We start from the raw sequence: 14,474 nt of genomic DNA, 5'->3' as shown, positions 1-14,474 counted from the left end.
CATTACACCTGCGCCGAGGTGCTTCCTGCAGCGCTGCGCGTCCATTGAGTGACATCTCGGCAGCGGAAAGGGGCGGAGCTTGTGGCGCCCAGACGCGCCTTGAACCCTGAGAGGCGGGCTGGGTCTTAGCCAATGGGCTGAGGGAGTAGTGAAGGAGGCGGGGCTTCTCCCGGCCAATCGGCGGACGCGCCCTCGTTGCCGCTCTATGCCGCTCCGCCCCGGCTCGCTGGTCCCAGAAGGCGCCGGGTTTCCCAAGATGGCGGCCGACGTGTCCGTTACTCACCGGCCCCCGCTGAGCCCGGAGGCTGGGGCCGAGGTGGAAGCCGATGATGCCGCGGAGCGCCGGGCGCCCGAAGAAGAACTGCCGCCGCTAGATCCAGAGGAGATCCGGAAACGCCTGGAACACACCGAGCGCCAGTTCCGTAACCGCCGCAAGATACTGATCCGGGGCCTCCCGGGGGACGTGACCAACCAGGTATGAGGGGGGGGCGGTGTGGGAGCGTGGCGGGAAATACCACCGTGCGCGTGCGCGGGGGGACCCGGGCGACACCAACGCTGGCGTGCGCGGGGGGCGTCAGCGGGCGAGTCCAAGCGGGGGATCTACGCGGGGTCGGGAGAGACCAAGAGCGGGATTTGGGGGGTCAGTGATGGAGGGAGAAACCAACTTTGGACTGAGGGAGGACGTTGCTAGGGGCGACCACAGGCTTGGACGAGACCAAGTGATTGAAGGGGGCGGGGAGTGGAGGGGGCGGGCAGCTTTGGCCGTGTTGGGGTACTGTGAATGGGCAGCCACTTTGGGACCGGGGGGAATGGGGACGCCGGTGGCTCCCTGCTCTGATTGTGTGTCTCCCCACCTCCTCTACTACTGGATGGCGGGATCTCATATCCAGAAGTTTCGGGGTTGGCTAGAGTATGCCTTTGTGTGGCACGCGTTTATTAACTCCTCTGCGAGAGAGATCCGGAAGTTGTAGCCGCTCCTGGGGTCTTTCTTCCCCGAAATTAGTTTGGAAAAACCGGATGTTCTGCCCCCAGGCCGCAGACCTGCAGGAAAGGGGGGCCATTGTTCTGTGGAGCCCCCCTTGGTTGATCTTCTGGCCGGGGGTGCCCTTCTCTTGGGACCTACATGGGACAGGCTTCCCGGTGCTCTTTGTACCCAGAGAGATTGCCTCTGCCCCACCCTGCGCCAGTGGAATGGCTTCTTGCTCCCTGCTGCTGAGATTTCCCTGCTCTCTGGCCCACCAGCACATCTCCCACTGGCTCTCCTGCCCATGGGTGGTACACGACTGGTGCAGTGTTCGGAGGGGCGTGACTTGGGGACGGACCTTGGACAGTGCCACTAGGCATGGTCTGGTTTGTTCCTCGAGCTGGCCCTCTTCCTGGTGCCCACCATCTCTCAGCTGGGCACACGCTGTGTCTCCAGCTCTGTGCACAGTGTGGCTGGCACAAGGGGGCCCCCCCACCTCCCCAAAGCTGGCTTGCAGAAGGCCGGCGCTGGCAGGAGGGGGGAATCAGCGGGCGCGTGAAACCACGCTGTGTGAGCTTCTTAAGTACACAGGGTCCCCAGTCAGGACCCCTGGGTGGCATTCTTGCAGCTGCCCTGACCAGCTGCACGACCTTTGACAGCTTCCTTCACCTCTCTGAGCCTCAGTTTCCTCCTCAATGAGTTTGTTAGTACCTAATTTGTAAGGTTTTGGAAAGAGTTCGTCTTGCACACCGAGGTTCACACGGGTGAAATGACTTCCCTGTGAGGCATCCAGCAGAGCTGGGCCGTGACCTCAGACCCACCTGGCTCTTGGAGAGTTGTGTTGGTTAAAAGCGAGAGCTTCGCGGCTTCCCTCTGAATCCCAGCTCTGCCAGGTATGGCCTCAGTGGCCTCGGGCAAGTCCCTGCTCTGAGCCTTTATTTGTAAAACGAGGGTGGCAATCGACCTGCTTTCATAGCAGGTCCACGGAAAGGTGGCACTGGGTCGCTCCCCTCAGCCCCTGGTGACTCCTCGTCCTTTGGCTTCTGTCTCCGCAGGAAGTGCACGACCTGCTCAGCGACTATGAGCTCAAGTACTGTTTTGTGGACAAATACAAAGGGACAGGTTTGTGGGGCTGTGGGTGGGCTATCGGCAGCGGGACAGGCCCTGAGGCTGGGTGGGGCCCGGGGCAGCGTCTCCTCTCTGAACTTTGGGCCCAACATCGTCCCCTTGGCCAGCACAGTACCCTGTTGCCCCAGTCTGACCCTCGTTCTGGGTGCCCATCGTGGGGCAGCCTTGTTCTTCTTCCCGGCTGCCCAGCCAGAGACCTGGGCATGGGGCTCCCCGCTTCACACGCCCTTCCCCAGCAGCCAGTCACCTAGGCCTGTCTGGCCTCCTCCTTCGAGGCTTCCAGAACAGTGGGTGCCTCTCCATTCCCTTGGCTTCCATCTGCTCCGTGCTCCCTCCATCTCTGCCTCAGTGGCAGCCCCTCTCTGGCCTCCCTGCCTGTATGATTTCACGCCCCCAGGCAGCCAGCTCCAGTCTGACTGCAAATCTGCTCAGACCTCCAAACGCTGATCGTTCTTCTCCTTCTTGAAAACCTCTCTGAGCCTCCTCCTGAGCCCACCTTGCAAGGATGTACCCCAGCCTTGCCATCGCCTGGGGCACCCGTGAGATTTCAGGCTGTTCCCTCTGCCCCTGTTCTTAGCTGCGCCCTCTTCCATCCATGTGCGTCAGGCAGCTCCTCACAGAGCCCTGAGCGCCCCCCCATCCTGGCCATGACCCCCCTGGGCTGCGGTTGCTGCCTCACTCATCTTCCTCCTGCACGGAGCCATCAGCTCCGTGCCAACAGGGCCAGGCCTTGGCGCCCCTCCAGCATGGGAGGCTCTCGGTGGCTGTCTGTGCCCACCAGGCATTGTGCTGGGCCGTCAGACCCTCCAGGACCTTTGCTTACAATCTGTCACATGAATGTGAAGGAGCTGAGGGAGGACAGGTGACCCCTCAAGACTTACCTGGTGGGCTAGGGTGGTGGCGAAGATCTTGGGCCCTGGAGGCAAATGGACCTGGGTTCGAGTCCCAGTCTCTTCTCACTCTGTGGCCATAGGCATGTGGTTCACCCTCCTGGGCCTCAGCCTTCTCACCAGCAAATTGGGCATGACCTGCTTGGCTTGGCTGTGAGGCCACCACGTTAAAATACCTAAAAAGCCGAGGGCGCCTGGCATCTGGTTGGTGCTTGGGAGACACTGGCAGAGGCCACAAGTCAGCACTGTTCCCTGAGCGCCTAGTATGTGTTTGTGCCAGGCCTCGAGGACCCAGGGGTTAAGGGACACTTCCATTCATACAGTCTTCTAACAGATTATTTATTGAGCGCCTGGGTGCTGGGGACTCAGTTGTGAACCAAACAGAGATGGTCTAGTTTGGGGAGGAGGCTGTTACTCAGACGGCTGCCAACGTGAAGGTGGAATGGTCACAGGACCAGGAGCTGCAGGGCACTGTGGGAGCACGGAGCCGGGAACTGAAACAGGAACGGTCAGGATAGGCTTCACGGGGGAAGTGATGTTTGTAGTCAGCTTGAAGGGTGGGTCAGGGTTAATCAGGTGAAGAGGTGGAGGTCAGTGCTTATGCTCAGAGAAAAGCAGGTTCAGAGGCCTGAGGGGGAGCGTGCCTGGCGTGGTGCATGCAGGAAGTAGCGGCCAGAGATGGGAGTGGAGGTCAGCAAGGCCACGGGGCTAGGCCATGCAGGTTCCGTGGGCCCCTGCAGAGAGGGGCCCCTGGGCAAGGGCATGGCATGATCTGATGATCATTTTGAAAAGCTCCCTGTGGCTGCTGGGGGGAGAGCCAACCAGGAGTGGGGGCAGGACCACAGCTGAGACAGAGGCTTGGACACGAGAGCTGTTGGTGGCCTGGAAAGGTGGTGAGGGAGGGGCACAGTGCCCTCCTGTCTGGGTTCGAGTCCAGGCTCCTCACTTGGGCAGGGGGCGCTGCTCTGGCCCATTTCCTCGCTGGCACAATGGTGGTCCCATTTGACAGATGGGGAAACTGAGACCCCAAAGCCACTCGGGGGGCTGGAGTTGAAATCCAGGCTCCAGTGACCACATGTGTAACTACGACTGTGTGTGTCAGTGAGTTACGCACGTGTGTCCTGGGACAGAGCCGGGTGCACAGCCGGTGAGCACTACAGTGGGTGGTGAGCGGGCCGGGGTGCGGGCAGGGAGCCAGCCTCAGGGAGCAGGAGCTGCCACACGAGTTGCCCCAGGCTGGCGACCCTTCCTGTCGGTGGGTGCCTGAGATGCCTGGAGATGTCTGGGCGTTCCTTCCGGACATCGAGGGTCACCCAGGGGGTAGAGGGTGGACGGGTGGGTCCTCGGGCCCCCTGACCCCACGTCCCCGCTCCCGCAGCCTTCGTGACTCTGCTGAACGGGGAGCAGGCCGAGGCCGCCATCAGCGCCTTCCACCAGAGCCGCCTGCGGGAGCGCGAGCTGTCGGTGCGGCTGCAGCCCACGGACGCCCTGCTCTGCGTGGCCAACCTGCCACCCAGCCTCACGCAGCAGCAGTTCGAGGAGCTGGTGCGGCCCTTCGGCAGCCTGGAGCGCTGCTTCCTGGTCTACAGCGAGCGCAGCGGCCACTCCAAGGGCTACGGCTTCGCCGAGTACATGAAGAAGGACTCGGCCGCCCGCGCCAAGTCGGACCTGCTGGGCAAGCCCCTGGGCCCACGCACCCTCTACGTGCACTGGACAGACGCCGGGCAGCTCACACCCGCCCTGCTGCACTCCCGCTGCCTCTGCGTCGACCGCCTGCCACCCGGCTTCAGCGATGTGGACGCCCTGCGCCGGGCGCTGTCAGATGTCCACACGCCCACCTTCTGCCAGGTGAGCGCTGTGCCCCCAGCGGGGCCTGGGGGAGCGGGTGCTGGCCGCGAGCCCCTCCGAGGGGCCCTCCGGAGTCACCTGCTATCTCTGATCTTCCAGGGCCCTTTCCAGCAAAGCAGCAGCGACGCCACATTGAATGGGCTTCTTGTTAGAAAGGCCACGTGGTGCCCTGGGTGACAGCCCAGCCCAGAGCCATATGGCAGGGCTTCAGATCCCTGCGCACCCGCTAGCGACTCACTTCACCTCTCTGGCCTCAGTCTTCCCCTGTAATGTGCAGGCGAGGCTGCCTCTGTCAGAGCTGGTCGCCAGGCTTGCGCGCTCCTCATTCGCGTTTGCTCCCGCGCTCAGATGTTTGTTGATTGCCTGCTGGATCTCAGGCCCCAGGCCTGGCATTGAGGCAGCTACTCCCGAGAAGCCCGCAGGCCCTCTAAGCCTTGAAGTCAGGAAGGCGGGTTTGGCCAGATCCCAGCCCTGCTCTGTGGCCCTGGCGAGTCCCTGGCTCTCTGAGCCTCAGTTTCCCTCCTCCGTGAGAAGGAATCCGATGTTCGCGCATTGTGTTGGCAGAGTAAATCCCTGGTTCACTCAAGTCGCGTTCGTCAGGCACGTCTGTGCGTGTGCCCAGCCCTGTGACAGGCGCGCTGGGCGAGAGTAGGCCAGCCCCAGCTCTCGGAGAGCCCGCAGGTGGTCTTGCCACAGACCTCCAAGGCGGACGTCTCTTCAGCACTCACTGGACCCTGAGCACGTTACCTGCGACCCCTTCATCCTGTAACGGCCAGAGAGCCAGGTAGGAGCCCCATTTTCAGGCAGGGACACCAGCACAGAGAGATCAAGCAACATGCCCAGGGTCACGCAGCTAGCGCACAGCAGAGTGAGGGTCAGAACGCCACAGCCTGGCTCCAGAGCCCCAGGCCGGCCTGGAGGAGGCTGGTCCATGGGCTCAGCTGGGACAGTCGTGGGCTCAGATCCCAGCTCTGGCCTTGGGTGGGTCCTGCTCCCCTTGTGTAAATAGGGTGTCGCTTGGTGCCTGGGCAGTCTGACGTCCGTTTGTGCTCCGCCTCCCCTTGCACACTTGCCTGCCAGGCCCCGGGCGGGGCTCAGGACACACCAGTTAGCTCGCTGGCCGCATCTCGTGTGGAGATTGAGGATGGCAGGGCCGTGACCAACCACAGGTCCTCTCTGGGCCTCAGTTTCCCCCTCTCGAAGTGGGGCTGGCAGTGCTTTATGGCCGGGTTATGGTGGACAGCCGTTCCTCCGTGCCTCCATTGATGAGGGCCTGCCTCCGAGCAGCTCCCAGGGACGCTGGGCGTCCCGGTCCGACAGAGTCTGGGCTCCAGTCAGGTGGGTCGAGGTCGAGCCACGGTACCCCGTGGAGGAGCAGCGTGGCCTTGCTTGCCCTTTGGCCCCTCTGAGCGCCCTCTGTCCGTCTGTGGGGGAGCGTGACTGTCAGAGGATGTGCACCGGGCCTCAGCAGGGGCCTGGCCGGGGGGAGAGGGCTGATGGTCAGACCTTAGGCGGCCTGGGCACCCAGAGCAGGCGCTGGCACTGGCCCGGCCACCCCTGGCTGCCACACCTGGGGCCCACTTCCTGCTGCTGTCGAGCATCATAGGGAGCCCCCACAGCCGCCCTGCAGGGTGGGCCCAGGGGCCCCATCTCACAGATGGGAAACCGAGGCCCTCGGAGGGGCGTGTGCAGTGCCCTGCCAGGCCGGCCAGCCGGCGCGAGGTGGGCTGGGAAGCAGGGTCAGGCAGCTGAGCCCAGGGAGCTGGCTGTCCTCACAGTGGCATTTATTTTCTCCATGATCAAGACAAGAACGTGAAGGAACCCGCATAGCACCCACTCCAGTGCACTTTCCCATTTACACACAGGCCAGTTTCCGAGTCTAATTGCTTTATTTTATTACAGAGTTGCTTAGATATTTGAGTATTCTAGACGAGTATAAAGAAAGTGTCACAAGAACTTTGGGGTTATAAAAAGCCTTTTCCATTTGATTTATTTTTATTTTTTGGTGAGGAAGATTGGCCCTGAGCTAACATCCATGTTAATCCTCCTCTATTTTGTATGTGGGATGCTGCCACAGCGTGGCCTGATGAGCGGTGTGTAGGTCCATGCCCGGGATCCGAACCCACAAACCCAGGGCCACAAAAGCAGGGTGTGCAAACTTAACCACTCCCCCACGGGGCTGGCCCCCATCTTACTTATTTCTGTTGGTGGGCAGTCCAGCAGTGGACACTCCCTCCTGGCCCCCGGTGCCTCTGCTTGAAGCCCCCATCACCCCAGGTTGTCTCCTCGCAGTGGGGCTTATTGTGCGTTTCAGACAAATGTGTCCACACCTTCCTGTGTTCTCTGCTTCACCCAAATATTGCCAGGCCTGCGTGGGTTTGGTTTTCCCACTTCCTGTGTCTTGGGCATCTTTCCATGTTAAGATGCAAGAGCGTGCTTGTTCCCCTTGTGGCTGCGCCGTGTTCGATCTCATGGACACTGTGCTGTCCCCTTCCGGTGGACATTCCATGGGTCCCACACCACGCCGCAGCCGCCCGCGCGTCACTTGGGAGCCAGGAGGAACAGCATTGGTTCTCAGGACAGCCATGGCCACACCGAGGTGGCCAGTCCCATTCAGGGCATCCGCCCGGCCCTGTCTGATCCCAGCTCCAGCCCTGTGGCCTGGGCGAGGGCCTGCCCCTCTCCGAGCTTCAGTTTTCCTGTCTGCACAGTGGGCGCGCTGCAGCCCCGGGGCGCAGAGCCCAGCAGCATGCTTGCTCATGTCGTCTTGCCTGGGGCAGCCCCGCCCATAGCTCCAGCCCCACAGTGCCCTGAAAAGCGAGAGGCAGGTTCACCTGGCGGCAGAGCCTGAGCTGGCCTGACACGGGGCTGCAGGTGGCCTGTATCTTTGCGTCTTGCTGCAGAGCTGTGCGTGTGCTCGGTTTCTGGGGAGCCCCAGAGCCCGCAGTGGGTGACCGATCCCGAACATCCAGTTCCCCTTTCTCGTCTCCGGAAACTTAGTCCTGGAACACACCTGGCCCCGGGGGCTGGATAAGGGGCTGTGGGCCTCAAGTCTCAAATGGCTGCTGTCATGGGGGTGGACCGCACCTCTGTTCCTGCTGCTCCTGGGCTCTGTGCCCTCCCTCCCCACCTGGCACGTCCAGCCTGGAACCTGAGCTCCGGGGCCAGCTGCTTCACCCCCAGGCTGTGCTCCCTTCCCAGCCCTGGCTGTGGAGTCCTGGGCCTAAACTTGTGGTTGGGTGGCGCTCCAGAACCATCTGCCTCTTCTACCACCAGCCCCTCCTCCTCCCCGCCCTGCGCCCTGGTGTCCTCGGGGATCCCTTCAGGGTCCCAAGTGCTGTTGGCAGGAGGCCCAGGGGAGTTGACCCATGCGAGGTGGGTCCCAGCTCCCCCTGCCACCGGGTGTGTGGCCTCAGTCGCCTCCTTTGCAAATGGGCAGGATGCAGCCCCCCGGGGCCACTGAGAAGGTGCAATGAGCTGACGCAGGAACTGGCCTTGGGATGGTGCTGGGCCCTGAATCTGCGCTCTCTGGGTGGTCGCTGTCACGATCGGGATCAGTGGCTGGTGCCCGTGGCTGCGTCCTGTGATGCCAGTCCCTGCCCCCTGCGCTCACGTCTGCCTTCCCCCTAGCTGGCGTACGGCCAGGACGGCCAGCTAAAGGGCTTCGCCGTGCTGGAGTACGAGACGGCGGAGATGGCAGAGGAGGCGCAGCAGCGTGCGGACGGCCTGGCGCTGGGGGGCAGCCACCTGCGTGTCTCCTTCTGTGCCCCGGGGCCCCCAGGCCGCAGCATGCTGGCCGCGCTCATCGCCGCCCAGGCCACAGTGAGTGCACGCTGGGGTGGGGCTGGGGGCCGCCCTGTCCCTCGGGGAGTCAGGGTCCTGTGGCAGCCGGCTCTGAGCCGCCCTCTGCTCCTCTCCCCAGGCCCTCAATCGGGGCAAAGGGCTGCTGCCCGAGCCCAGCCTCCTGCAGCTGCTCAACAACCTGGGGCCCTCGGCCTCCCTCCAGCTGCTGCTCAACCCCCTGCTCCACGGTGGCGCGGGTGGCAAGCAGGGTAAGGGACCCGGCGGGCGGTGTGGGCAGGCTCCCCCCGATGGTGCCCATCGAGCCCCGAGCGAGCCAGGGGCCGAGCGGTGGGAAGAGGCCGCTGGGCGCACTTGCCCCTTCCCGGCCCTTCCTCCGGGTGGGGCTTCAGCTTCCTGCTCTCAGCAGACCCGGGGCTGCGCTTACGGGGCGGGGGGGCTTCCATCCAGGGACCGCCGCCCATTTCCTGGTCTCCCGCCAGGCCTCCTGGGCGCGCCCCCCGCCATGCCGCTGCTCAGCGGGCCCGCCCTGTCCACGGCGCTGCTGCAGCTCGCCCTGCAGACCCAGACTCAGAAGGTAACACCCAGGCCCCAATGCGCCCTGGAGCCCCTCCTCACCCTCACGCCCCCAGGCCCCTTGCCTTTGCACTGCAAACACGCTTGCGCCTGCCAATGCATGGCTCGCCCTCAGTGGCCTTGGGGGACACCTGGCTGTGTCCCTGGGGCTCAATACGGGGCCTGGCCTGTCGCAGGTGCTCAGGACTCAGGAAGTGACTCAGTCTGGAGAAGAAAGTCCAGGCCCCAGGGGGAAAGAGGGCCTCTCACTCCACCCCCTTCACACGCGCGTGCACACACAAGTAGATACAGCACACAGACGCACGCGTGCGCGTACACACACACACAGCCTGTCTGGTTTGGTTCACGGGGGCCAAGTCATTGGTGTGGCTGTGTCTGGGTCCCACGTGGTTAAGAGGGATGATTCCGTGTGTGGCTGTCACACACCGTGTGGCTGCGATCAACATGACACTGCATGTGTTGGGCACTGTGGTTCCATGATACCAGCAAGGGGGCTGGGTGTGGGATGACAGGTGTCTGAGATGGACTCAGTATGTGTCTGTCTGACGGTGATTGACAGGGTAGGGTGACAGCCCTGACTTGCTCAGTGCCCGGGTCTCCCCAAGGCCTCACACAGGCCCTGACACACAGGAGGCCCTCAGTCACCATTGGCTGGCTGGCTGGGTGATGGCTGGGGTATCACAGACACTGGGGGACACTGCGCGTGTCTGCCTGTGACTGGCTGGGGGCTGGAGTCTGGGTGTGCTGGGCATGCCCACTGTGACCCTGGGTGACACCTGTCTGCTGTCCAGGCTGCACCACCCCCATCTCCAGCTGCTTGTGCTCTGTCCCTAGAAGCCCGGGATCCTGGGAGACTCTCCCCTGGGTGCCCTCCCGCCCGGGGCCCAGCCGGCCAACCCCCTCCTCGGGGAGCTGTCTGCAGGTAACGCCACCCTACCCCCCCCCCCCCCATCTCTCTGCGCGCAGGCCCACTTCCCCTTCCCAGGCCCCTTTCCTCACTGGGCACGGTAAAGTCCCAGCTGTGTGGCCTTGGGCAAGTGACCTCACCTCTCTGGGTCTCAGCTTCCTCGTCTGTCAGTTGGGCACCCCCCTCACAGGCAGCCGTGAGCATCCTGGGAGTCGGCGTCCTTGGCCCCACTCAGTGCCCAGCACGTCGTTACCTCTCAACGGCTGGCCCCGGCCCAGGCCGAGGCTTTAGGGCCCTGGGAGGAGGGGTCCTGTGTGGCTGGGCCGCTGCCACCCTCCTTCTCTCTGCAGGGGGGGGCCTGCCCCCAGAGCTGCCTCCTCGGCGAGGGAAGCCACCACCCCTGCTGCCGCCGCTGCTCGGCCCCTCTGGGGGTGACCGGGAAGCCATGGGCCTGGGGCCCCCAGCAGCCCAGCTCACGCCACCCCCTGCCCCTGGGGGGCTCCGAGGCGCTGGCCTCCGAGGCCTCCAGAAAGACAGTGGGCCTCTGCCGACGCCCCCTGGGGTAAGGCCCCACCCTGCGCCCAGCACCCTCCCGGCCTCCCACCCGGCAAGGTCCCCCCTCGCGACTCCGGCCCTCCCGCCGCAGGTCTCACTGCTGGGGGAGCCCCCCAAGGACTTCCGGATCCCCCTGAACCCCTACCTGAACCTACACAGCCTGCTGCCGGCCAGCAACCTGGCGGGTAAGGAGGCCCGCGGCTGGGGTGGTGCCGGGAGAGGCCGCCGCCCTGCTGAGGGCCCCCTGCCTAACCCCCCAGCCCCCGGAGGCGGCGGAGGCGGTGGTGGCGGCGGCAAAGCCTTCCAGCTCAAGTCTCGCCTGCTCAGCCCCCTCCCCAGCGCCCGCCTGCCCCCCGAACCAGGGCTGCCTGACAGCTACGGCTTCGACTACCCCTCGGTGAGTACCTGGCTGCCCTGTGGCCCGGCTGCTGTCACCCTTTGTCACCCTGGGAGCGAGTCACTCTCCAAACCGATGGTTCTCTGGTCCTAGCGCTAGGGGGACAGTGGGGACATGCCAGACACGGCCCTGCCCCTGCACCTGTCTCTTGTGTCTGTCTGCTCCTCCGACCCTGCTTCCTGTCAGTCTGTCTCTCTCTCCCAGGAGGCCTTAGGCCGCACTCCTCCTTAGAGTCAGGGCTCAGCCTCCCATCTGTCTCGCTGGCCTTCTCTCCCCTCTGTGAGTCCTGTCTCTGTCCCCAGGGAGCCGCTCCCATGATCCCAGCCTCCCCTGTCCAGCGTCACAGATGGCCACCTGTGTTATGTTTGGCCATGCTGGGTTTTAAAAACATAACAACTGAAATAAACGCCAGCAGCAACATAAAAGCTCCAGGGGTTCACACAAGCCCGCTTGCCTTGAAAGCTCCGTGCACAGCCCCACTGGGGCCACGCCCTTCTCAGCGGTCACCTCGGCCGGGGCGGGCCGCACAGTCTGTTTCATCGCCACACCCCGCAGGCCGAGTTTGCCCCCATCCTCAGAGTCGGCCCCTTCTTGAGGGGACAGACTTCCCTGATGGCAGCCATGCCGTGGAATTCCGCCAAGGGCAAGGTTGGTACAGACCCCAACCTGGCACGCTTCTCCCACTTTCCTTCAGGACCTGGGACCTCGGCGGCTCTTCTCCCACCCGCGGGAGCCAGCCCTTGGGCCTCACGGACCCAGCCGACACAAAGTAAGAGCCGCCCTGTCGCTTCCACCTCCTGAGTGTATCGGTTAGCTTTTGCCGCCTAACAACTGGTCCCGCCACCTGGTGGCTCAGAACAGCAAACAGTTTATTTCTTGCCATTCTGCGGGCTGAGGCTGGGCGGGTCTGCAGTCCCCTGGCCGCTCAGCTGGGGCTCAGCCGTCCACGGTGGCCTTAGTCCCATCTGGTGGTCAGTAGGCTGGTGCCGAGGCCTTGGCCAGGACGGTTTATGTGCTCCGCATGGAGCCCACCTCCAGCGGGCTGGCTTGTGCTTGTGCACATTGTGGTGGTCCCAGGGGTCCCAGAGGAAGAAGGGAGGGAGGACCCCTTTGCTGGCATCATCATACTAGTGTCCTATTGACCAAAGCTAGTGTCCCAGACTCTTTTGGGGGGTGTCTGTGAAAGGGGGTGGATACGGTAATAGTCTCCCTCCCTCACTCAGCCAGCCCTCTCTTTCCAGATGTCCCCACCACCCAGTGGCTTCGGTGAGAGGAGTGGCGGGGGCGGCGGGGGGCCCCTCTCCCACTTCTACTCGGGCTCACCCACCTCCTACTTCACGAGTGGCCTGCAGGCTGGCCTCAAGCAGAGCCACCTCAACAAGGTGAGGGGCTTCCTGGCTGAGCACAGGCCCCCGGGACAGCCAGGACAGGGGGGCCTCTGAGACCCTCGGCGCCGAGGCCGGGTGCGGGGGGTGGGGATCAGCTTTGCTCAGAGCCCGCTGGAACAGGCCATCCTCCCCGCACCAGTGTGTCTTGTGCCTGGTGTCGCCCAGCCTCCCCGCCCAGGGTGTGGGTGGTATGAGCCCCAGTCGACAGATGAAGAAGCCACGGCTCAGAGAGAGGCAGGAATCTTCCCGCGGTCCCGCAGCTAGGAAGTGGCAGCCACGAGACTGGAGCCCGAAACCCCCGCCTGCGCTGGGGGCTGCTTCCTCTCCATCCTTCCTCTCTCCCCTTCCTCCCAGGCGCTCGGCTCCTCCCCGCTCGGCTCTGGAGAAGGGCTCTTGGGCCTCGGCCCCGGGCCCAACGGCCACAGCCACCTGCTGAAGGTACAGGCGGGGGCGGGGCCATGTAGGGCTGGGGAGCGCTGGCCCCCAGGTGGCCCCTGACCTTCCGCCCCCTCCCCTCTGTCCCCAGACCCCCCTGGGTGGCCAGAAACGCAGCTTTGCCCACCTGCTGCCCTCGCCTGAGCCCAGCCCCGAAGGCAGCTACGTGGGCCAGCACTCCCAGGGCCTGGGCGGCCACTACGCAGATTCCTACCTAAAGCGCAAGAGGATTTTCTAAGGCGCCAGTGCCAGAGATGCTCAAGGGTCTGCACCGAATCGCTTCGGGGTTTTCTGGTGTTTTGTTTTGTGTTTGTTTTTTTTCCTTTCGGTAATAGAAAAATCTCTGAAAGACTTTGCTGACCAACCAGCCGGAGCCCCAGGAGCCCAAGAGCGCAGGGGAGCCCGGGGGCTACTGGACGTCCGGCCTGCTCCCGGCGTGGAAACCCCGCAGCCTTAAGAGACAGGGGTCCCCCTGCTCTCTCTCCCCTCCCCTGTGTCCGCCTGTGTCCTCTCTGGGAGTCCTCTCCTGCCTTGTCGCCCCTGGATCTTGGTCTTTTGAGTGCCTTGGAGGTTTCTCTGCCCTCCCGTGAGGATCAGAGACTGTCCCCCTTTTTTAACTTTGACAATTGACTCTCAGTTCCTTTTCTAATTTTTATTATTTTTTAAACAATCCAGGACGACCCCCAGCTCTGCTTCCTTCAAGGCCCAGCATGCCTGGGTCTCCATTCCACACTTGGCAGTTTGAAACGGCTCAGCCCTTTTCTCTCTCCCATGTCTGCTGCAGGCATGGCTGTCTCTTGCCCATTCTGGCCTGTACTCCAGCTCTGGGTGCCCTGCTCCCTGCCACAGTCCCCTCGCCTTCCGATGCCTTAAAGCCAGGCCCCAGGCCCCGCTGGCCAGAGCCTCTCAGATGCCGAGCTCCGGAAGCTCGACTCAGGACCAAATGGCTCTGGCCTGGGGATTAGGTCCCGCTACCCAGGGTCCCCACCCTGAGAACAGTAGAAGGCCAAAGCCTTGGTCTTGGCAAACCAAGCCCACCATCCCTCGCGCCCAGGCCGAAGAGCAGAGACAGGCTTTCTCTGCCAGCTCAAACCAGTCCCCCAGCTGTCCGTCTGCGGGAGCTGGGCACTGTGCATCTCACTGCGCGCCTGCTGTCTCCCCCCATGTTGAAGATGAGCCCCGCCTGTCTGTCCCCAGGCCAGATCACCCGGAGCTGGCCTCCCTTTGGCCCAGAACTGGGATCTAACAGCTCCGTGCAGATCCCTGCCCCTGCCCACCAGCCGGTGTCGGCCTGCGATGACTCTGGGCCCTGATCCTGGCCGCTGGGCCACCAGCTGCCCTCCCCTGACTCTGGGGGTCCACATCCACTCCAGGGGGGTGTCCTCTCCCCGGTCCTCTCACACAGACCTTTGCTGAATTAAAGTTTGTAAATGGTTTTAAAGAAAGCAGAGCGGCCTGGTTCTTGGGACAAACAGTGGGCCTGGGTGGCAGGTCTGGGACGGCCGGTGGGCCTCGGTGCGCCCAAGGCTGCGCAGCGCACGTGCTTCGCACGCCCCACCCAAACGGCGGCGCTTATATTCGGGTG

At 63.6% G+C, this 14,474-nt stretch overlaps 1 protein-coding gene across 4 annotated transcripts; it reads left to right on the top strand.

Moving 5' to 3' along the window:
* Window positions 1-71: 71 nt before the first annotated feature.
* Window positions 72-14,334, top strand: RAVER1 (ribonucleoprotein, PTB binding 1). 4 transcript variants are annotated; one of them, XM_070491986.1, is made up of 14 exons: window positions 74-475; window positions 2,020-2,086; window positions 4,361-4,830; window positions 8,461-8,652; window positions 8,753-8,882; window positions 9,114-9,208; window positions 10,042-10,129; window positions 10,465-10,676; window positions 10,761-10,854; window positions 10,930-11,066; window positions 11,761-11,835; window positions 12,308-12,448; window positions 12,809-12,892; window positions 12,981-14,334. In XM_070491986.1, exons 1-14 carry the CDS (start codon window positions 206-208, stop codon window positions 13,125-13,127), a joined length of 2,202 nt encoding a protein of 733 aa, XP_070348087.1. In that variant the 5' UTR covers window positions 74-205; the 3' UTR covers window positions 13,128-14,334. The 4 variants fall into 4 exon arrangements, with proteins under 4 accessions (XP_070348088.1, XP_070348089.1, XP_070348087.1 ...); XM_070491988.1 differs by lacking the exon at window positions 12,308-12,448 and having other exon boundaries at window positions 73-475; XM_070491985.1 differs by having other exon boundaries at window positions 10,761-11,066.
* The last annotated feature ends 140 nt before the right edge of the window (window positions 14,335-14,474 follow it).

Source organism: Equus asinus, chromosome 20, assembly GCF_041296235.1.
Source record: "Equus asinus isolate D_3611 breed Donkey chromosome 20, EquAss-T2T_v2, whole genome shotgun sequence".
NCBI classification, from domain to species: Eukaryota; Metazoa; Chordata; class Mammalia; order Perissodactyla; family Equidae; genus Equus; species Equus asinus.
The sequence above is the reverse complement of the archived record's forward strand: the minus strand, read 5'-3'. Positions and strand labels throughout refer to the sequence as shown.

Excerpts from the sequence above, each read along its gene's own strand:
- RAVER1 (XM_070491985.1), top strand. The coding sequence starts at position 206 with ATGCCGCTCCGCCCCGGCTCGCTGGTCCCAGAAGGCGCCGGGTTTCCC. Across the intron at positions 10,130-10,464 it reads CCTCGGGGAGCTGTCTGCAG|GGGGGGGCCTGCCCCCAGAG; the intron begins GTAACGCCACCC and ends TTCTCTCTGCAG. Across the intron at positions 12,893-12,980 it reads GCCACAGCCACCTGCTGAAG|ACCCCCCTGGGTGGCCAGAA; the intron begins GTACAGGCGGGG and ends CTCTGTCCCCAG.